The 24661-nt window shown below is 49.8% G+C and overlaps 1 protein-coding gene across 1 annotated transcript in view; it reads right to left on the bottom strand.

Annotated features, from left to right (window-relative positions):
- The window catches only part of KIF1C (kinesin family member 1C), a 47249-nt gene extending 22929 nt beyond the window's left edge, over positions 1 to 24320 (bottom strand). Inside the window, exons 1-5 of the mRNA XM_075346739.1 lie at positions 24161 to 24320; positions 14948 to 15259; positions 2854 to 2992; positions 2687 to 2763; positions 1063 to 1242 (exon numbers count right to left, since the gene is read on the bottom strand). Coding sequence (XP_075202854.1) covers positions 1063 to 1242; positions 2687 to 2763; positions 2854 to 2959 — 363 coding nt within the window. The 5' untranslated portion in view covers positions 2960 to 2992; positions 14948 to 15259; positions 24161 to 24320. The remainder of the gene's footprint in view (positions 1 to 1062; positions 1243 to 2686; positions 2764 to 2853; positions 2993 to 14947; positions 15260 to 24160) is intronic.
- Between the last annotated feature and the right edge of the window lie 341 nt (positions 24321 to 24661).

The raw sequence follows: 24661 nt of genomic DNA, 5'->3' as shown, positions 1-24661 counted from the left end.
ACCTGGGGGATTATGCCATACTGCCCCACCCCTATAAATGATGTCCCCTCCATACCTGGGGGATTATCCCATACTGCCCCTCCCCTATATATGATGTCACCTCCATACCTGGGGGATTATGCCATACTGCCCCTCCCCTATATATGAGGGCACCTCCATACCTGGGGGATTATCCCATACTGCCCCTCCCCTACATATGATGTCACCTCCATACCTGGGGGATTATGCCATACTGCCCCACCCCTATAAATGATGTCCCCTCCATACCTGGGGGATTATCCCATACTGCCCCTCCCCTATATATGATGTCACCTCCATACCTGGGGGATTATGCCATACTGCCCCACCCCTATATATGAGGGCACCTCCATACCTGGGGGATTATCCCATACTGCCCCTCCCCTATATATGATGTCACCTCCATACCTGGGGGATTATCCCATACTGCCCCTCCCCTATATATGATGTCACCTCCATACCTGGGGGATTATCCCATACTGCCCCTCCCCTATATATGATGTCACCTCCATACCTGGGGGATTATCCCATACTGCCCCTCCCCTATATATGATGTCACCTCCATACCTGGGGGATTATGCCATACTGCCACTCCCCTATATATGATGTCACCTCCATACCTGGGGGATTATGCCATACTGCCCCTCCCCTATATATGAGGTCACCTCCATACCTGGGGGATTATCCCATACTGCCCCTCCCCTATATATGATGTCACCTCCATACCTGGGGGATTATGCCATACTGCCCCTCCCCTATATATGATGTCACCTCCATACCTGGGGGATTATCCCATACTGCCCCTCCCCTATATATGATGTCACCTCCATACCTGGGGGATTATGCCATACTGCCCCTCCCCTATATATGATGTCACCTCCATACCTGGGGGATTATCCCATACTGCCCCTCCCCTATATATGATGTCACCTCCATACCTGGGGGATTATCCCATACTGCTCCTCCCCTATATATGATGTCACCTCCATACCTGGGGGATTATGCCATACTGCCCCTCCCCTATATATGATGTCACCTCCATACCTGGGGGATTATGCCTTGTTGCTCGGTTTCTGGTTTCCCCATCATGGTGTAGGATTTCCCAGCCCCCGTCTGTCCATAGGCGAATATACAGACGTTATAGCCCTCGAAGGCGTGTAGGAGCATCTCCTCCCCGATGTCCTTGTACACCTTCCGCTGAGAGGCAAAATTTGGGTCTTCTTCCTGCAGAACGGAGGGTGCGGAGCGTTACTATATAATACGGGCGACCGGTCACACCCCACACCGTCTGTACCCGGTGATCAGAGCATGGTTAGTACAGGCACCGGTCACACCCCACACCGCCTGCACCCGGTGATCAGAGCATGGCTAGTACAGGCACCGGTCACACCCCACACCGCCTGTACCCGGTGATCAGAGCGTGGCTAGTACAGGCACCGGTCACACCCCACACCGCCTGTACCCGGTGATCAGAGCGTGGCTAGTACAGGCACCGGTCACACCCCACACCGCCTGTACCCGGTGATCAGAGCGTGGCTAGTACAGGCGACCGGTCACACCCCTCACCGCCTGCACCCAGTGATCAGAGCATGACTAGTACAGGCGACCGGTCACACCCCACACCGCCTGTACCCGGTGATCAGAGCATGGCTAGTACAGGCGACCGGTCACACTCCACACCGCCTGTACCGGGTGATCAGAGCGTGGCTAGTACAGGCGACCGGTCACACTCCACACCGCCTGTACCCGGTGATCAGAGCGTGGCTAGTACAGGCGACCGGTCACACTCCACACCGCCTGTACCCGGTGATCAGAGCACGGATAGTACAGGCACCGGTCACAACCCACACCGCCTGTACCCGGTGATCAGAGCATGGCTAGTACAGGCGACCGGTCACACTCCATATCGCCTGTACCCGGTGATCAGAGCATGGCTAATACAGGCGACCGGTCACACCCCACACCGCCTGCACTCAGTGATCAGAGCATGGCTAGTACAGGCGACCGGTCACACCCCACACCGCCTGCACTCAGTGATCAGAGCATGGCTAGTACAGGCGACCGGTCACACCCCATACCGCCTGCACCCGGTGATCAGAGCATGGCTAGTACAGGCGACCGGTCACACCCCACACCGCCTGCACCCGGTGATCAGAGCACGGCTAGTACAGGCGACCGGTCAGACCCCACACCGCCTGTACCCGGTGATCAGAGCACGGCTAGTACAGGCGACCGGTCACACGCCACACCACCTGTACCCGGTGATCAGAGCGTGGCTAGTACAGGCACCGGTCACACCCCACACCGCCTGTACCCGGTGATCAGAGCGTGGCTAGTACAGGCACCGGTCACACCCCACACCGCCTGTACCCGGTGATCAGAGCGTGGCTAGTACAGGCGACCGGTCACACCCCTCACCGCCTGCACCCAGTGATCAGAGCATGACTAGTACAGGCGACCGGTCACACCCCACACCGCCTGCACTCAGTGATCAGAGCATGGCTAGTACAGGCGACCGGTCACACCCCATACCGCCTGCACCCGGTGATCAGAGCATGGCTAGTACAGGCGACCGGTCACACCACACACCGCCTGTACCCAGTCATCAAACCCAACATCTGGGACCCCCGGATCTTCCTCTATGTCAGCACACAGATGGGGGTCTCACCGTGGTGTGTGACCAGTACGAGTAGTCGAAGGTGAAGCTTTTCGGGGCATCTTTGGGCTGTTTTGGATTTGATATACCTGGAAAAAAAAAAGTAAAAAAAAAATGAAACCTCTTAAAGGGGCAGTGACACACGAGGTGGAGGAGCGCCCGCCAGAGAAGCTGCTTACATGTGCTGTTCCCCTGCATCTGGATCACACACTTGGCATCATGGGAGATTTCTCGGGTGTTGAAGGGCCGCACACGGACGGCCACTTTCACCGAAGCCCCGGACATCGTTATATGGCGTCACCCAAACCAATGGAAAATCTGCAGAGAGAAAAGGAGGTTAATGGCCGCGGGTCACCGGGCTACGAGAGAGGGCGGCAATACCTACCGAGCACCATGACGTACGGATGGGGGCACCGTACACACGGCGGTGCCATTCTGGGGGAACAACACACCAAAAGGTCAGGTACAGATTGTATGCGGCTCCTGGTTGTCAGGATGGCTATAGTCATGTCACTGGCCTGGGGCTGTCCAGTATCCGGGGCAGCGGCAGGGCAGTGCCTCAGTATCAGTGCAGGGCGAGGTGAAGCTGGCACAACCACATTATCCTGTATATCAGGAGATACCAGCGTCTCCTCCTGTACAGGAAAGATGGAGCGACCTCAGGCCAAGAGCACAGGCGGCTAATCATTGAGGAGAGGAGACAAGGGCTGAAGAACATGTAGCACGAGAAAGGAGACAAGGGCTGAAGAACGTACAGCACCAGAGAGGAGACAAGGGCTGAAGAAGGTGCAGCACGAGAGAGGAGACAAGGGCTGAAGAACATGGAGCACGAGAGAGGAGACGAGGGCTGAAGAACATGGAGCACGAGAGGAGACAAGGGCTGAAGAACATGGAGCACGAGAGGAGACAAGGGCTGAAGAACGTACAGCACGAGAGAGGAGACAAAGGCTGAAGAACGTACAGCACGAGAGAGGAGACAAGGGCTGAAGAACGTGCAGCACGAGAGAGGAGACAAGGGCTGAAGAACGTGCAGCACGAGAGAGGAGACAAGGGCTGAAGAACGTGCAGCACGAGAGAGGAGACAAGGGCTGAAGAACGTGCAGCACGAGAGAGGAGACAAGGGCTGAAGAACGTGCAGCACGAGAGAGGAGACAAGGGCTGAAGAACGTGCAGCACGAGAGAGGAGACAAGGGCTGAAGAACATGCAGCACCAGAGAGGAGACAAGGGCTGAAGAACATGGAGCACGAGAGGAGACAAGGGCTGAAGAACATGGAGCACGAGAGGAGACAAGGGCTGAAGAACGTACAGCACGAGAGAGGAGACAAAGGCTGAAGAACGTACAGCACGAGAGAGGAGACAAGGGCTGAAGAACGTGCAGCACGAGAGAGGAGACAAGGGCTGAAGAAGGTGCAGCACGAGAGAGGAGACGAGGGCTGAAGAACATGGAGCACAAGAGAGGAGACGAGGGCTGAAGAACATGTAGCACGAGAGAGGAGACAAGGGCTGAAGAACGTACAGCACCAGAGAGGAGACAAGGGCTGAAGAACGTGCAGCACCAGAGAGGAGACAAGGGCTGAAGAACGTGCAGCACCAGAGAGGAGACAAGGGCTGAAAAACGTGCAGCACCAGAGAGGAGACGAGGGCTGAAGAACGTACAGCACGAGAGAGGAGACAAGGGCTGAAGAACATGCAGCACGAGAGAGGAGACAAGGGCTGAAGAACGTGCAGCGCGAGAGAGGAGACGAGGGCTGAAGAACGTGCAGCACCAGAGAGGAGACAAGGGCTGAAGAACGTGCAGCACCAGAGAGGAGACAAGGGCTGAAGAACGTGCAGCACCAGAGAGGAGACGAGGGCTGAAGAACGTGCAGCACCAGAGAGGAGACAAGGGCTGAAGAACGTACAGCACGAGAGAGGAGACAAGGGCTGAAGAACGTGCAGCACCAGAGAGGAGACAAGGGCTGAAGAACGTGCAGCACGAGAGAGGAGACGAGGGCTGAAGAACATACAGCACGAGAGAGGCGACAAGGGCTGAAGAAGATGCAGCACGAGAGAGGAGACAAGGGCTGAAGAACGTGCAGCACGAGAGAGGAGACAAGGGCTGAAGAACGTACAGCACGAGAGAGGAGACAAGGGCTGAAGAACGTGCAGCACGAGAGGAGACGAGGGCTGAAGAACGTACAGCACGAGAGAGGAGACGAGGGCTGAAGAACGTGCAGCACGAGAGAGGAGGCGAGGGCTGAAGAACATACAGCACGAGAGAGGAAACAAGGGCTGAAGAAGGTGCAGCACCAGAGAGGAGACAAGGGCTGAAGAATGTGCAGCACCAGAGAGGAGACAAGGGCTGAAGAACTTGCAACGAGAGAGAGGAGACAAGGGCTGAAGAACGTGCAGCACGAGAGAGGAAACAAGGGCTGAAGAAGGTGCAGCACCAGAGAGGATACAAGGGCTGAAGAACGTACAGCACGAGAGAGAGGAGACAAGGGCTGAAGAACGTACAGCACGAGAGAGAGGAGACGAGGGCTGAAGAACGTGCAGCACGAGAGAGGAGACGAGGGTTGAAGAACATGCAGCACAAGAGAGGAGACAAGGGCTGAAGAACGTGCAGCACGAGAGAGAGGAGACGAGGGCTGAAGAACGTACAGCACGAGAGAGGAGGCGAGGGCTGAAGAACATGCAACGATAGAGAGGAAACGAGGGCTGAAGAACGTGCAACGAGAGGGAGTAGACGAGGGCTGAGGAACGTGCAGCAAGAAAGGAGAAGAGGGCTGAGGAACGTGCAACACGAAAGGAGAAGAGGGCTGAATAATGTGCAGCACGAGAGGAGACGAGGACTGAAGAACGTGCAGCACGAGAGAGAGGAGACAAGGGCTGAAGAACGTACAGCACGAGAGAGGAGACGAGGGCTGAAGAACGAGGAGCACGAGAGAAGCCCGAGGCCAGATGAAACGCACTGCTTGCCCTGGAACGCCATACAAAGGGTAATATACCCACACATACTGCCCTAGCGCACCTGTATACCTCCACATACTGTCCCAGCACACCAATATACCTGCACATACAGCCCCAGCACACCTGTATACCTGCACATACAATCCCAGCACACCTGTGTACCTGCACATACTACTGCACCAGCACACCTGTGTACCTGCACATCTTGAAGAGACGTGCTGGAAAAGGGGCAATTGTCGATCAAGCCACTTGGCAGGGCAGCACTTTAATGATTGAGCGATTACTTGAGCTCAAACCCTTTCTTGTAGACATGGCCGATCCTCAGGTAACACTAAATGAAGATCAATGGACACAAGCGGCTGAATTGAAGGAATTGCTTCATCACCCATTTACAGTAATTACAACATGACAAGCTGAGGATTTACCTCCCGGCATTTTCATAAAGGAGTGTAAGAACTTGCTGTTTTGCCTGTCCCAAAGAGGAGGTGGAATTGCAGATGGCATTGCTGCTTCAATGAAACGAAAAGAGATACTGCTATTAGAAAATAAAATTCTTCTGGCAGCTGTGTATGTGGAGCCAAGTCATCATATATTGCTGGATGATCACCAGTTTACTAAAGGAAAAGAAGATCTGACAGAGGTAGCAGTTAGGATAAGCGACTAGAGGATGGCCAAGAGATATTGGGTCTTGCCAGTGCTACTGCTGCCGTATCTTCAGCCTCATCAGTTAAGGAGTTGTGTCATCCAGGGCTACTGCTGTCGTATCTTCAGCCTCATCAGAGGAGCTGTGTCATCCAGTGCTACTGCTGTCGTATCTTCAGCCTCATCAGAGGATCTGTGTCATCCAGTGTTACTGCTGCTGTATCTTCAGCCTCATCAGAACAGGAGTTTAATTTTGAAAAGTATTTGGACGACATGAAGCAGTAAAGAGTCGCAGCATTGAAAAAGATTCCACTCCCATATCAGATTGACCAGTTTTCAGCAAAATGTGTCACTTGCTCTCGAAGAAGTAGAAGAGTTCAACCGTTCATCAAAACTGAATGAGCATGAGGCGATTCCTCTATATTCTGAGATTGTTAGAGATGTCACCCGTGTGGTCACCACCTTGCCACCGACCCAAGTGTAGAGCGGTCGTTCTCCGACCTAACAATAGTGAGGTCATGTATGGAGGAGGATCTTCTGGAGGCCATACTATTCCTCAGAGCAGATCCGTACACGGCACAAATGTTATTCAGGACATTTTTGTTGGAAACAGTTTGTTCCCCACTTTCTGCTCAGTAAATTGCAGATTAAGGCCCTGTGCGCACGCTGTGGTTTTTGCCGTGGATTTGCTGCATGAATTGCTGCAAACAATGTTCATTCCCCAGCAAAACCTATGGTAAAAAAAATAAATATTTTTTTTCCCCCCCTACAGGTTTTACTGTAGAATTTCTGCAGCAAAAATAATTCCTTGTCATTTCTTTTCCGCAAGTACGTGCGGTTTTTGACATAGCTCATGGTAAAGAGCCGCAGGGAACAACCTGCCGAAAATTTGCGGCAAAACCGCAACAAACCGTTGTAAAACCACATGTTGTTTTCGGGTGCGGTTTGCTGCGTTTTTTTGCTGTAGGTGCGGTAATCTTTCAGAGGGTGCGAAATTTTATTAAGAAAATTCCATTTTCTAGTGCGCACAGGGCCTTAAAGCCGGAGGTCGCCATTTACTACAGAAAATTTACAATAAACACGAGTCCTGTATGAGGGAGCCACAGTCAGGGAAACTGAGGAGTCAGAAGGTTGGCTTACTGACTCCACAGCCCTGCCCAGCACACCTGTATACCTGCACATATCGCCCCATCACACCTGTATTTGCTCCTTGTGGTGACTCCCCTGTATTTGCCCCTTGTGGTGACCCCTCTGTATTTGCCCCTTGTGGTGACCCCTCTGGATTTGCTCCTTGTGGTGACCCCTCTGGATTTGCTCCTTGTGGTGACCCCTCTGGATTTGCTCCTTGTGGTGACCCCTCTGGATTTGCTCCTTGTGGTGACCCCTCTGGATTTGCTCCTTGTGGTGACCCCTCTGGATTTGCTCCTTGAGGTGACCCCTCTGGATTTGCTCCTTGAGGTGACCCCTCTGGATTTGCTCCTTGTGGTGACCCCTCTGGATTTGCTCCTTGTGGTGACCCCTCTGGATTTGCTCCTTGTGGGGACTCCTCTGGATTTGCTCCTTGTGGTGACTCCTCTGGATTTGCTCCTTGTGGTGACTCCTCTGGATTTGCTCCTTGTGGTGACTCCTCTGGATTTGCTCCTTGTGGTGACTCCTCTGGATTTGCTCTCATGACATTTCCTCTAGATTTAGATCCTGAAGCACCGGCTTCCTGGAGAGTGGTCTTCACTTGGGGGGGAAGGGGGGAATGTTGAAGGTTTTTCTTCATCGTGGAAGGGATCCTGTGATTGGCCACCACTGGTGTATCCCGGGCTTTTTCAGTTCCCAGCTCACCAGTGTGGCTTTTTTGAAGGGGGGGGGGGCAGAATTTACCAAAGTGTGGATTTGGTCGCCCCTGACATTTCTGCTCTCCCTCATGGATTTCTTCTTCTTGTTGGTTTATCTTTCTGTGACCGCATGTTGTGGGTCCACACCAGCAGCTCCACATGTCACTGCCGCATCTGGAATCAGCTCCAGACCCTTTTTCTGCTTAATTAAGGATAACGAGGGAATCGGCCACGAGCAAATTACAAGAGCCGTTCAGATAATTGGCAAATTGCTTTTGGTCCCTTGAAAGCGTGGCAGCGACATATTAAAAAGCTGAAATTCCTAAACATCCTCCAATTAGGATGTGAAGACCTCGAATTACAGCGGAGAGCCGGCACTTTCATCCCAGATTGTTAGAGCGGTGGGATCCGGAGTCCCTTCTCTGTGATGAGGACGGTCACGTGCGGGCGCGGTGCCTGGCATGTCTGCCATCCTGATGGGTGACTGGTGACCTGTAGGAAGCGTATGCCAAGTGCTCACAGCCAGGCTCAGGAGACGAGTACATGATGACACACGGGCACCACCCGGCTGCACACTGGCACCGCTCCTACAGATCAGGGCTCAGGTGATTCCCCCCCTCCCCTGATAATGTGTCACAGCTGGCACATGGCCCCGCTCTGCATATCCTGGCATGTGGAGGCTGCCTGACAAATTCCACAGCAATTCTCACTGCCGACACCTATCAGTGAGTGTGCAGGTGTAAGGCCGGGGGAAGGGCAGGGTGGGGAGGGCACTGCTTGTGTCACCTATCAGTGAGTGTGCAGGTGTTAGGCCGGGGGAAGGGCAGGGTGGGGAGGACACTGCCGGTGACACCTATCAGTAAGTGTGCAGGTGTAAGGCCAGGGGAAGGGCAGGGTGGGGAGGGCGCTCCTGGTGTCACCTATGCCCAGTGTGGAGCACGGACACAGCCACCTCTGCATCAATAACTGTTCCCGAGGAGGCATCTTTAGTTCAGCCTCAGCCTCCGCTCTCCCAGCACTGAGGGCACTTGTGTTGCCATCTGCTGCAGACCATCACTCAGCCCCGTCACGTGGCACCAGTCACATGACACCGGGATATTTCAGGTTGTTTATCAGCTGCCGGAGCCTTATCCCGAGAAGAGTGCACAACTCTGCCCTCACACCATGTAACAGGGGGCTCCGCACACACCACACCCGGGGGGCTCAGCACACACCACACCCCGGGGGGCTCAGCACACAACACACCCCGAGGGGCTCAGCACACACCACACCCCGGGGGGCTCAGCACACACCACACCCCGGGGGGCTCAGCACACACCACACCCCGGGGGGCTCAGCACACACCACACCCCGGGGGGCTCAGCACACACCACACCCCGGGGGGCTCAGCACACACCACACCCCGGGGGGCTCAGCACACAACACACCCCGGGGGGCTCAGCACACACCACACCCCGGGGGGCTCAGAACACACACCACACCTCGGGGGGCTCAGAACACACACCACACCTCGGGGGGCTCAGAACACACACCACACCTCGGGGGGCTCAGAACACACACCACACCCCAGGGGGGCTCAGAACACACACCACACCCCAGGGGGGGGGCTCAGTGCACGGCTCTGCCCCCACACCATATAACTGGGGGCTCAGCGCACACCACACCCAGGGGGGGGGGGGGGGGGGCTCATCGCAGACCACACCCGGGGGGGGGGGGGGGCTCAGCACACACACACCATACCCCGACTCTGTTATCACACATCCTCACACCGCCTCTTTCTGCACAGTAGTGACCGTCGGACCCTGCACTGTTTACCGTCCAGGACACACGAGGTCACAGTCCGTAGTCTGGGAGACGTGCCGGATTACGAGGCACTCGCATTAGTGTAGCACAGGAACAGATGTCCCAGATACACATAATGCTGCATAACTGTCCTATGCTGCCCTATTATACTGCCATACAGAACCAAAACCACATAATACCGTGTCACCAAACATCGCAATAGAAATGCCTGACATCACAGTGCCACAATACCACCTACAGTGCCACAATACCACCTAATACCGACATACAGTGCCACAATACCACCTAATACTGACATACAGTGCCACAATACCACCTAATACTGACATACAGTGCCACAATACCACCTAATACTGACATACAGTGCCACAATACCACCTAATACCGACATACAGTGCCACAATACCACCTAATACCGACATACAGTGCCACAATACCACCTAATACCGACATACAGTGCCACAATACCACCTAATACTGACATACAGTGCCACAATACCACCTAATAATGACATACAGTGCCACAATACCACCTAATACTGACATACAGTGCCACAATACCACCTAATACTGACATACAGTGCCACAATACCACCTAATACTGACATACAGTGCCACAATACCACCTAATACCACATACAGCGCCCACCAGCTCGTGTGCAGTCACGCTGACACATGAAGTCATAGGAGCTGTATAATATACGGATGTCAGGCAGTGACAGCGGAGCATAGATCACTTCACCTGCTGCAGATACATTTAAGGTATTTGGTTAATTTCTTGAAGGGCCTTAAGCCTGCTTTACGCGATACGACCGATCGTGCGATTTCACGATCGATTGTACCCGCCCCCGTCGTTTTTGCGTCACAGGCAATTAGTTGCCCGTGGCGCACAAACTCGTTTAACCCCCGTCACACGTACTTACCTTCCGGACGACCTCGCTGTGGGCGACGAACGTCCACTTCCTGGAGTAGGAGGGACGTTGGACGTTGGGCGTCACACGGCAGCCGCCCAATAGAAGCGGAGGGGCAAAGATGAGCGGGATGTAAACATCCCGCCCACCTCCTTCCTTCCATTAAGCCGTTGGGTGCCGCGGGAGGCAGGTAAAGCTGATGTTTATCGTTCCCGTGGTGTCACACGGAGCAACGTGTGATGCCACGGAAACGATGAACAACCGCCGCCATTTTAATTAAACAATTTTAAGAAACCTAGCGACGAGTACACGACTCACGATTTGTTAGCGATACTGCGTCGCTAGGAGGTGTTACACGAGACGCCGTTGTGTACGATGCCGGATGTGCGTCACGAAAACCGTGACCCCGACGATGCATCGCACGATCAGTCGTCTCGTGTAAAGCCTGCTTTAGATGTGATCGGGATCCTCATCTTATAGTGGAAGAGTCGGGGGCGATCGCACCACAAATATAACCAGGGGGCACCGGGCACCTATAACCAGGATAGTTAGTTAATATGGTCACATTTCTTTCTGACAATAAGCAGCCGACCATCCATAGATTCTGTCAGTGGCTTGATCTGTTTACGATGAACATTGCGTGCAGCAGACACCGCAGCCTCCAGACACCGCAGCCTCCAGACACCGCAGCCTCCAGACACCGCAGCCTCCAGACACCGCAGCCTCCAGACACCGCAGCCTCCAGACACCGCAGCCTCCAGACACCGCAGCCTCCAGACACCGCAGCCTCCAGACACCGCAGCCTCCAGACACCGCAGCCTCCAGACACCGCAGCCTCCAGACACCGCAGCCTCCAGACACCGCAGCCTCCAGACACCGCAGCCTCCAGACACCGCAGCCTCCAGACACCGCAGCCTCCAGACACCGCAGCCTCCAGACACCGCAGCCTCCAGACACCGCAGCCTCCAGACACCGCAGCCTCCAGACACCGCAGCCTCCAGACACCGCAGCCTCCAGACACCGCAGCCTCCAGACACCGCAGCCTCCAGACACCGCAGCCTCCAGACACCGCAGCCTCCAGACACCGCAGCCTCCAGACACCGCAGCCTCCAGACACCGCAGCCTCCAGACACCGCAGCCTCCAGACACCGCAGCCTCCAGACACCGCAGCCTCCAGACACCGCAGCCTCCAGACACCGCAGCCTCCAGACACCGCAGCCTCCAGACACCGCAGCCTCCAGACACCGCAGCCTCCAGACACCACAGCCTCCAGACACCACAGCCTCCAGACACCACAGCCTCCAGACACCACAGCCTCCAGACACCACAGCCTCCAGACACCACAGCCTCCAGACACCACAGCCTCCAGACACCACAGCCTCCAGACACCACAGCCTCCAGACACCACAGCCTCCAGACACCACAGCCTCCAGACACTGCTCCCAGAGGTGGACTGTTTTCCCTCCCTGTAGATCTCACATTTTTTGAGGGACCACAGGTTCTCTATGGGGTTCAGATCAGGTGAACAAGGGGGCCATGCCATTATTTGTCCATCTTTTAGACCTTTACTGGCCAGCCACGCTGTGGAGTAGTTGGATGCATGTGATGGAGCATTGTCCTGCAGGAAAATCATGTTTTTCTTGAACGATAGCGACTTCTTCCTGTACCACTGCTTGAAGAAGTTGTCTTCCAGAAACTGGCAGTAGATCTGGGAGCTGAGCTTCACTCCATCCTCAACCCGAAAAGGTCCCACAAGTTGATCTTTGCTTATCCCAGCCCATACCAGTGCCCACCTCCACCTTGCTGGCGTCTGAGTCGGAGTGGCGCTCTCTGCCCTTTACTGATCCAGCCTCTGGGCCATCCATCTGCCCATCAAGAGTCACTCTCATTTCATCATCTATAAAACCTGTGAAGAATCAGTCTTCAGATATTTCTTGGCCCAGTCTTGAGGTTTTATCTCATGTTTCTTGGTCAGAGGTGGTGGTTTTTCAGCCTTCCTTACCTTGGCCATGTCCCTGAGTATGGCACACCTTGTGCTTTTTGATACTCCAGTAACGTTGCAGCTCTGAAATATGGCCAAACTGGTGGCAAATGGCATCTTGGCAGCTTCACGCTTGATTTTCCTCAATTAATGGCAGTTATTTTGCGCCTTTTTTGCCCAGCACGCTTCTTGCGACCCTGTTGGCTATTTGCTATGAATCGCTTGATTGTTCGGTGATCACGCTTCAAAAGTTTGGCAATTTCGTTTAATATTTCTTTATTGTTTTCAAGAAAAATTATATAACAAAGCATGAATATAGATAATTTTGTAGTGCCCGGTTTTACAGAATATGGAAAAGTTGCAGTTTGGTCTGGGCATTTAAATCTTATACAGCATATACTACAGTGAACTTTATCGTAGGTCTTACAAGAAAAATTCTTCATAACATCCTTAATGACATCTTATCCCAAGTATATATCAATCGTTTATCTTTTGTTCTATTTAATATGTAGATGCCAATATCATTCTGTATAATCTTGCCATATATTTCAACAAGTAAACCTATGTACACTAATTAGATAAGCAAGAGAAGGAAAAGAGGGGAAAGAAAGAAAAGCAAGGGATGAAAGGAGAAGAAGAGGGAGAAAGAGAAGAGAAAGAAGGAAAACACGAGAAAGAGAGAAGGGGAGATTCTGTAGGGTTCTGTAACGTGGCACCATGCCACCCTCCCATCAGGAGGGCCACTTCGCCCCGCCAAACATCAGTGTGGCAGCATGCCCGTGTGTAACCAGGATTGGAATTGTTGTGTTTCTCTGAATTGAAGCCACGGATACCAGGTGGAAAAGCATAGCGAGTCTCTCCCTTCATCAAATGCTCTTATCTCCTCCAAACGTCTCAGGGCATCCATAGCCCCCACCCAGTCTGCTCTTCTCAATGTATAGGTGGACCTCCAATGTTTCGGTATGATCTGTCTCATTGAGATCATGAAGTATGAGAGCAGACCTCTCTTCGCCTTAGAGATTGCCCCCCGTACATTGAGAAGAGTGCTACTTCCGGTGAGGGTGTCACTCCCACTTGATGTAAATGATTATAGAGAGCAAAGACGTCTTCCCATAATCCCTGGATCCCTGGACAAGACCACCAAACATGCAGCATTGTGCCCACCGAGGTCTGACACCTCCAGCAAGTGTCTGAGACCTCTGGAAACATTCTGTGGAGCCTGGCGGGTGTCCTGTACCACCGTGCGAGGATTTTATAGTGGAGTTCCTGCATTCTACATGAGATGGTGGATTTGTGTGTTAGGTTAAATGACTTATACCACTGTTCTTTGGAAAAAGTCTTTCTCAGTTCTGACTGCCATTGCCCTACATACTCGGGCAGGTCCCCCCCGTCCCTCCAGACACGGTTATGTTGTAGATTATCGAGACTGTGTGGGGAGGTGTTTCTCGAAGGAAACATAGTCTGTCAAATGGAGTCAAGTCCTTATGCATCTCAGATCTCGGAGACAGAGAGTCTACAAAGCTACGTAGTTGTAAGTATTGAAACCAATGACTTGGCTCTCTTGGCCGGTCATCTAGCAAGGACATCAGTGGTCTGCAACCCTGTTGAGTAATGACATCTTTAACACGTGGGATCCCTCCCGTTGGCATTGAAATCAAGCTGGGACGGATTTCGTGAAGCCAGCATTGGAATGCAGGGTTGCCCAAAGTTTGGCAATTTCAAGACTGCTGCGTCCCTCTGCAAGACATCGCACAATTTTGGACTTTTCAGAGCCCGTCACATCTCTCTTCTGACCCATTTTGCCAAAGGAAAGGAAGTTGCCTAATAATGAAGCCCCCCTTATATAGGATGTTGATGCCATTACACCGCACCCCTACGCATTACAGAGATGACATCACCGGATTTACTTCATTGGTAGTTAGCTCTCAGCCTATACAGCTTGGAGCAGGACGACATGTATAAAAAGTATCATGTGATCACAATACTCATCTGCCTAATAATTCTGCACAGTGTACACCTATCGCTGTCCTTTCCCTGGAGTCAACGCTGGGGCATTGCTGGAGTGTGATATTCTTATAGGTGGATATTGGTCTACCACTTCTTGATGTTGTTGCCCTCCCAGTGGATATCGGTGTAGTTAGTGATCATGGTATTTCTTACCGCGGTCTCCTGGCGTCCGGCTCGCACCGTCACATTATTCCAGGCCGTCTGACGTGTGATAATATTCTGATCCGCAATAAGACTGGGCAGAGGAACAGGGTGAACATCAGCCCGGTACCCGGGGGTCCACGACGTGCTGCAGCCAGGGGATTATTGGGGTCAACAGCCGGTCCGGGCGACCTCCCGCATCACGGGGAGGAGCAGAAAGTCCTAACACGTCCCGCGTCTTCTCCTCACGCAATGTCCAGCCCAGCAGGGGGCATCCGATCTGCAGGAGCAACCGCACCAACGTGCACCCGAGACACCAGGAGTCTGAAATCAATAGATTATATATACATTACAGCCGCCGTATAGATGGCATACAGAGGGCGGTATAGATGGCATACAGAGGGCGGTATAGATGGCATACAGAGGGCGGTATAGATGGCATACAAAAGAGCGGTATAGATGGCATACAAAGGAGCGGTATAGATGGCATACAAAAGAGCGGTATAGATGGCATACAAAAGAGCGGTATAGATGGCATACAAAAGAGCGGTATAGATGGCATACAAAAGAGCGGTATAGATGGCATACAAAAGAGCGGTATAGATGGCATACAAAGGAGCGGTATAGATGGCATACAAAGGAGCGGTATAGATGGCATACAGAGGGTGGTATAGATGGCATACAAAGGAGCGGTATAGATGGCATACAAAAGAGCGGTATAGATGGCATACAAAGGAGCGGTATAGATGGCATACAAAGGAGCGGTATAGATGGCATACAGAGGGTGGTATAGATGGCATACAAAGGAGCGGTATAGATGGCATACAAAGGAGCGGTATAGATGGCATACAAAGGAGCGGTATAGATGGCATACAAAGGAGTGGTATAGATGGCATACAGAGGGCGGTATAGATGGCATACAAAGGAGCGGTATAGATGGCATACAGAGGGTGGTATAGATGGCATACAAAGGAGTGGTATAGATGGCATACAGAGGGCGGTAGATAACACAGAGGAGCAGTATAGATGGCATACAGAGGGTGGTAGATAACACAGAGGAGCGGTATAGATGGCATACAGAGGGTGGTAGATAACACAGAGGAGCAGTATAGATGGCATACAGAGGGCGGTAGATAACACAGAGGAGCAGTATAGATGGCACACAGAGGGCGGTACATAACACAGGAGCAGTATATATGGCACACAGAGGGCAGTATATAACACAGAGGAGCGGTATATATGGCACACAGAGGGCGGTACATAACAGGAGCAGTATATATGGCACACAGAGGGCAGTATATAACACAGAGGAGCGGTATATATGGCACACAGAGGAGCAGTAGATAACAGGAGCAGTATATATGGCACACAGAGGGCGGTAAATAACAGGAGCGGTATATATGGCACACAGAGGAGCGGTATATATGGCACACAGAGGGCGGTACATAACACAGAGGAGCAGTATATATGGCACACAGAGGGCAGTATATAACACAGAGGAGCGGTATATATGGCACACAGAGGGCGGTACATAACACAGAGGGCGGTACATAACACAGAGGAGCGGTATAGATGGCATACAAAGGAGCGGTATAGATGGCATACAGAGGGTGGTATAGATGGCATACAAAGGAGCGGTATAGATGGCATACAAAGGAGCGGTATAGATGGCATACAAAGGAGTGGTATAGATGGCATACAGAGGGCGGTATAGATGGCATACAAAGGAGCGGTATAGATGGCATACAAAGGAGCGGTATAGATGGCATACAGAGGGTGGTATAGATGGCATACAAAGGAGTGGTATAGATGGCATACAGAGGGCGGTAGATAACACAGAGGAGCGGTATAGATGGCATACAGAGGGTGGTAAATAACACAGAGGAGCGGTATAGATGGCATACAGAGGGTGGTAAATAACACAGAGGAGCAGTATAGATGGCATACAGAGGGCGGTAGATAACACAGAGGAGCAGTATAGATGGCACACAGAGGGCGGTACATAACACAGAGGAGCGGTATATATGGCACACAGAGGGCGGTACATAACACAGAGGAGCGGTATAGATGATAGAATGGAAGCAGCACACATATACACGGCTCACAAAAAGTTAGGGCTATTTGGCTTTGTGTGATATTTCAGGATGATCCTAAGATGACCTTTGACCTTCTCAAGTGACCTTAATGTGACCTCATCTTGTGGATGCTCACGTCCAACTGTTCAATATTTCAGGATTTTTGCCCAACTTGCTGTTCTCTAACAAGGACCTTAATGGCGAAATAAATTCTGACTTTCAGTTAGAATTGGTATTAAACCGTCGTCCTCATCATGAGACGAAGACGGCACCGAACAACTGATCAGCAGCGCCGCGCCATTGTGAGGCTTCAATGGGATGGTCTCACACAGAAGTGGCCACTGAGCTTAAAGTGTCACCTGGAGGTTACAACAGAGATACAAAGAGACCGGAAGAATCACAGAAAGGCAGATAAGTGGCCTCTGGGCTTTGAGCATCAGAGAGTGTCACCAGCAGGTTCTACAGAGATACAGGGAGACTGGAAAACCTAATAGATAAGCTGAGTAGCCATGTAGAGGCTGTAACCTCTGTACCCCAGAAACTCAACTCAATGACCTGGGGGCTGCCTTCCAAGAAGAGTGGGATTCAATGCCTCCGTGGACAGTAACGCCACTTGTCACCAGCAGGAGGCAGTGTTGTCAGCTGAAATTGATGCTCAAGGCTACAAGACAAATTATTCAGACATTGACATTATTTTATTTATTTTTTTGGAGGGAGTGGGGGGGGTGTTACCCACCAGTGTCGTTGGCTTTTGGTCAATAAATTGTTTGACATGAGGAAATCACCATTGCTGCATCTACTTACATGCCTGACTGCCAGGATAAAGTATCACTATAGTGTGAACTTTTTACATTTACATAAAGGTCACCCAAAAGCCAAAAATCCAGAACGTTTTGTGAGTAGAGTGTATATAAAGTAACAGTAAGCTGGGTGCAACACATATACAAATATATATCTATACACACAATGCACACATACGGCGCACACTCAGTGAAAAAGTATTCAACACGGCACCAGTATTCTAAGTAAATATAGTTCTAAAGCTGTGACATGAATTTCTCACCAGATGTCGGTAAAAACCCATCCTATCTACACAGGCAAAGAAACAACACCATAAATGTGCATAATGTATGTGTAATAATGAGAAATGACATGGAAAAGTATTGAACACGTCAATGATGTATTTAATACTTGGTACATTCTCCTTTGTTGGTGATGAAGCTTCCAGATGCCTCCTGTATGGAGACACTAGTCGCCTGCATTGCTCAGGTGGATTTTGGCCCACACACACACACACACACACACTCCTCACATCCTGCATTGCTCAGGTGGATTTTGGTCCATTCTCACACACACACACACACACACACACACACACACACACACACACACACACACCTCACATCCTGCATTGCTCAGGTGGATTTTGGCCCACACACACACACACACACGCACACACACACTCCTCACATCCTGCATTACTCAGGTGGATTTTGGTCATTCTTCCACACACACTCCTCACATCCTGCATTGCTCAGGAGGATTTTGGCCCATTCTTCCACACACACTCCTCACATCCTGCAGGTCCCGGCTCCTTGTATGAACTCTGATCTTTAGTTCCTTTTCTATTGGATTCAGCTCCGGTGATCGTCTCGGCCATTCTAGCAGATTTTCTCTGACACCAGTTGGTATTTTCTTTGGCCGTGTGTTTGGGATCATTGTGTTGCTGAAATGTCCATCCTCATCTCATCTTCATCATCCTGGTAGATGGCAGAAGATTTTTCTCAGGAATGTCTCTCTACATCTGTCCATTCATCCTTCCTACAATTATATGAAGTTTCCCAGTGCCATCTGCTGAAAATCAGCCCCACACCATGATGTTCCCACCTCCACACTTCACTGGTGTTGGTGTTTTTTGAGTGATTTGCCCTTTGGCCTCCAAACATGGTGTGCATTCTGGCCTCCAAAGAGTTCAGTTTTGGTCTCCTTTGACCAGACTATATTTTCCAGTATTTTACAAATTTGTCTACATTTTCTTGAGTAAACTGTAAGCGCTCTTGAACCTGCTTTGTATTCAGCAATGGAGTATTGTGTGGTGAGCGTGCATTCAGGAGCGTGCATACAGGCCATGGAGGGGGAGTGCATTACTTATTGTTTTCTGTGAAACAATCGCACCTGCCGATTCCAGGTCTTTCTGTCGCTCCCCACAAGTGGTCCTTGGCTCTTGGACAACTCTTCTGATAATTATTTTCACTCCTCTGTCTGAAATCTTGAGAGAAACACTTGGTCGTGGCCACCAGTATATGGTGAAATAATATTCTTTCCACTTATCGCCCCAACAGTCACTGGAACCTTCAGTAGTTTAAGAATTCCACTGTAACCAATGCCATCAGTATGTTTTCTAACAGATTGTGAAGGTCTTGACACAGCTCACTAGTTTTACCCATGATGAGATGTTTCTTGTGTGGCTCCTTGGTAATGAGACACCTTTTTATCGGCCATCAGTTGAACCGGCTGATATTTGTCACTCAGTGGCAGGATTGCTTTCTAATTACTGATAGATCTCAGCTGATGTCAGGACTTACCAGGGCTTTTTGCACCTCTTTCGTCATGCACTTTTCCCTGTATCAGATCTCATTATTACACATAATTTAATTTATAGACATCTATGGTTTGGTCTCTTTGCCTGTGTTGATTGGATGGGTTGTTACAAACATCTTGTGAGAAATTCATGTCAATAGAACCTCTAGAAATATAGTTACTTAGAGAATTGGTGACGTGTTCAATATTTATTTCATCCGCTGTCTACACACACATGCTGTATATTATACTCCCCCTTGTATACTGAACCTACAGATAAAAAAGGAGCTGGTGTAATGACAAATCTATTCATTTTTATTAATGAAATATACAGTATACAGGGGCAATATATATAATATACAGTAGGCAGTATAAATACACACCATATAAAGTATATTTACCATATACAGTCTATATGGCAGTATATAGTTGAAACCCTTAGTTTCCCTCCACTCTCTATAAAGCCACATCTGCAGGTTTTTCCCTCCGCTCTCTATAAAAGGCACATCTGCAGGTTTTTCCCTCCGCTCTCTATACAAACACATCTGCAGGTTTTTCCCTCCGCTCTCTATACAAACACATCTGCAGGTTTTTCCCTCCGCTCTCTATACAGACACATCTGCAGGTTTTTCCCTACGCTCTCTATACAGACTCATCTGCAGGTTTTTCCCTACGCTCTCTATACAGACACATCTGCAGGTTTTCCCCTACGCTCTCCATACAGACACATCTGCAGGTTTTTCCCTCCGCTCTCTATACAGACACATCTGCAGGGTTTTCCCTCCGCTCTCTATACAGACACATCTGCAGGGTTTTCCCTCTGCTCTCTATACAGACACATCTGCAGGGTTTTCCCTCCGCTCTCTATACAGACACATCTGCAGGGTTTTCCCTCCGCTCTCTATACAGACACATCTGCAGGGTTTTCCCTCCGCTCTCTATACAGACACATCTGCAGGGTTTTCCCTCCGCTCTCTATACAGACACATCTGCAGGGTTTTCCCTCCGCTCTCTATACAGACACATCTGCAGGGTTTTCCCTCCGCTCTCCAGAATAATGAGAGAGGGAGTGAATGTTTTCAGGCATTTTTGTTCCTTTCTGCACAGTGAAGTTTCCTCCATGTCATTAGTATTTGGTGGAATTGCCCTTACACTGTGTGACTTGAAACGTTTTGGATCCTTCCAGAAGCTTCTCACAATAGTTGGTGGAATTTGGGCCGATTCCTCCTGACAGATCTGGTGTATCTGAGCCATGTTTGGAGGTCGCTGCTCGCTCCGGCCTTTTCAGTTTTGCCCATAAATGTTCAATCGGATTGAGATCAGGGCTTTGTGATGGCCACTCCAAAACATTGACTTTGTTATCCTTAAGCTGCTTTGTAACCAGTTTGGCAGTAGCTTCGGGTCATTGTCCATTTGGAAGACCCATTTCCGCCCGTGCTGTAAGTTCCTGGCTGATGACTTGAGATGTTCTTCAGTATTGCCACATAATCTTCTCTCCTCATGATGACATCTATTTTGTGAAGTCACCAGTCCCTCTAGCAGCAAAACAACCCCATGTCTGGACACTCCCATCTTGTCTGTACTTGTGTATAATTGTTTGTACAAATGAACGAGGCACCTTCAGGTATCTGGAAATTGCACAAAAGGACGAACCAGACTTGTGGAAGTCCACAATTCTCTTCCTGAGATCTTGGGTGATTTCTTTCGACTTTCCCATGATGCTCCACAAAGAAGCCGTGTGCTTCAGGTGTGCATTATATACATCCACAGGTGTGTCTCTAACTCAGATGTGGTCAATAAACCTATCAGAAGCTTCCAAAGACATGACATCATCATATGGGCGGTCCCATATTGTTTAAAGGCACAGTAGTCTAAGTGTCTGGAAACTTGTGATGCCTGAAAACCTTCTCTCTGCCGGTCAGCTCCATGATAGAAGCAGTGATGTCACCACCTACTGCAGTAATGCATCACAAATAGGAGTCATGTACCAGGGATTCAGAGGGTGGCCTAACAACTCTACAGCCCTGTAGTATACAGGGGGCAATGTATACAGTGGGCACTATACCTACCATATACAGGGGCAGTATATACACCACATACAGTATACAGGGGCAGTATATACACCACATACAGTATACAGGGGCAGTATATACACCATATACAGTATACAGGGGCAGTATATACACCATATACAGTATGCAGGGGCAGTATATACACCATATACAGTATGCAGGGGCAGTATATACACCACACAGTATGCAGGGGCAGTATATACACCACATACAGTATCCAGGGACAGTATATACACCACATACAGTATCCAGGGACAGTATATACACCATATACAGTATCCAGGGGCAGTATATACACCACATACAGTATCCAGGGACAGTATATACACCACATACAGTATCCAGGGACAGTATATACACCATATACAGTATTCAGGGGCAGTATATACACCATATACAGTATACAGGGGCAGTATATACAGCATATACAGTATACATGGGCAGTATATACACCCTATACAGTATCCAGGGGCAGTATATACACCCTATACAGTATGCAGGGGCAGTATATACACCCTATACAGTATGCAGGGGCAGTATATACACCATATACAGTATGCAGGGGCAGTATATACACCATATACAGCATGCAGGGGCAGTATATACACCATATACAGCATGCAGGGGCAGTATATACACCATATACAGCATACAGGGGCAGTATATACACCATATACAGCATACAGGGGCAGTATATACACCATATACAGTATATAGGGCAGTATATACACCATAAACAGTATCCAGGGCAGTATATACACCATATACAGTATCCAGGGCAGTATATACACCATATACAGGGCAGTATATACACCATATACAGGGCAGTATATACATCATATACAGTATATACACCATATACAACATACAGGACAGTATATACACCATATACAGCATACAGGGGCAGTATATACACCATATACAGTATATAGGACAGTATATACACCATATACAGTATCCAGGGCAGTATATACACCATATACAGTATCCAGGGCAGTATATACACGATATACAACATACAGGACAGTATATACACCATATACAGTATACAGGGGCAGTATATACATCATATACAGTATCCAGGGCAGTATATACACCATATACAGTATATACACCATATACAACATACAGGACAGTATATACACCATATACAGGGCAGTATATACACCCTATACAGTATCCAGGGGCAGTATATACACCATATACAGTATGCAGGGGCAGTATATACACCATATACAGTATACAGGGGCAGTATATACACCATATACAGTATACAGGGGCAGTATATACACCCTATACAGTATACAGGGGCAGTATATACACCCTATACAGTATGCAGGGGCAGTATATACACCCTATACAGTATGCAGGGGCAGTATATACACCCTATACAGTATGCAGGGGCAGTATATACACCATATACAGTATGCAGGGGATGTATATACACCATATACAGTAAATACACCATATACAGTATATAGGACAGTATATACACCATATACAGTATCCAGGGCAGTATATACACCATATACAGTATCCAGGGCAGTATATACACCATATACAGTATCCAGGGCAGTATATACACCATATACAACATACAGGACAGTATATACATCATATACAGTATCCAGGGCAGTATATACACCATATACAGTATCCAGGGCAGTATATACACCATATACAACATACAGGACAGTATATACACCATATACAGGGCAGTATATACACCATATACAGCATACAGGGGCAGTATATACACCATATACAGCATACAGGGCAGTATATACACCATATACAGTATCCAGGGCAGTATATACACCATATACAGTATCAAGGGCAGTATATACACCATATACAGTATCCAGGACAGTATATACATCATATACAGTATCCAGGGCAGTATATACACCATATACAACATACAGGACAGTATATACACCATATACAGGGCAGTATATACACCATATACAGCATACAGGGGCAGTATATACACCATATACAGCATACAGGGCAGTATATACACCATATACAGCATACAGGGGCAGTATATACACCATATACAGCATACAGGGGCAGTATATACACCATATACAGCATACAGGGCAGTATATACACCATATACAGCATACAGGGCAGTATATACACCATATACAGTATCCAGGGCAGTATATACACCATATACAGTATCAAGGGCAGTATATACACCATATACAACATACAGGACAGTATATACACCATATACAGTATACAGGGGCAGTATATACATCATATACAGTATATACACCATATACAACATACAGGACAGTATATACACCATATACAGGGCAGTATATACACCATATACAGCATACAGGGCAGTATATACACCATATACAACATACAGGACAGTATATACACCATATACAGCATACAGGGGCAGTATATACACTATACACAGACAGCACATACAGGGACGGCACACGCCGCTCACAGCAGCACACAGGGGGCGGAGGACCTACCTCCGGGGCTCCGGCTCCGTCTCTCGGCTCAGGGACCACTCTCGCTCCCGGGCCGGCGGCTCCTCCTTGTCCTCTCAGCTGCTGAACCCGGCGGGAGCCGCCATCACCAGGCCGGGACGCCCCGCCCACGTGATGACGTCAGCACGTCTTCATCCGGCAGCCACGCCTAATGCGCCGCCGCATTCCACATCCACCAGCTGTCAATCAGCATAATAAGTCCCGCCCCCTCCTTCAACTCAGCACGTAGTCCCGCCCATGCCAGAACGTAACTTCAAGCGCTCCGCAGATGTGTCACGTGCCTGTCCGCTCTACGCCACTGTGACTACGTCATCAGGAGCGGGAAAATAAAAAGGGACGAAGTCACTCGACGCCAAGACAGCGAGGTGTGAGGAAAAGATACAGTGTGAGGAAAAGAAATGTCTGAGGAGAAGAAATGTGTGAGGAGAAGAGGGGTGTGAGGAGAAGAAATGTCTGAGAAGAAATGTGTGAGGAGGAGAAATG

Source organism: Anomaloglossus baeobatrachus, chromosome 4, assembly GCF_048569485.1.
Source record: "Anomaloglossus baeobatrachus isolate aAnoBae1 chromosome 4, aAnoBae1.hap1, whole genome shotgun sequence".
Lineage (NCBI taxonomy): Eukaryota > Metazoa > Chordata > Amphibia > Anura > Aromobatidae > Anomaloglossus > Anomaloglossus baeobatrachus.
This window is presented reverse-complemented; position numbering and strand designations above follow the sequence as displayed.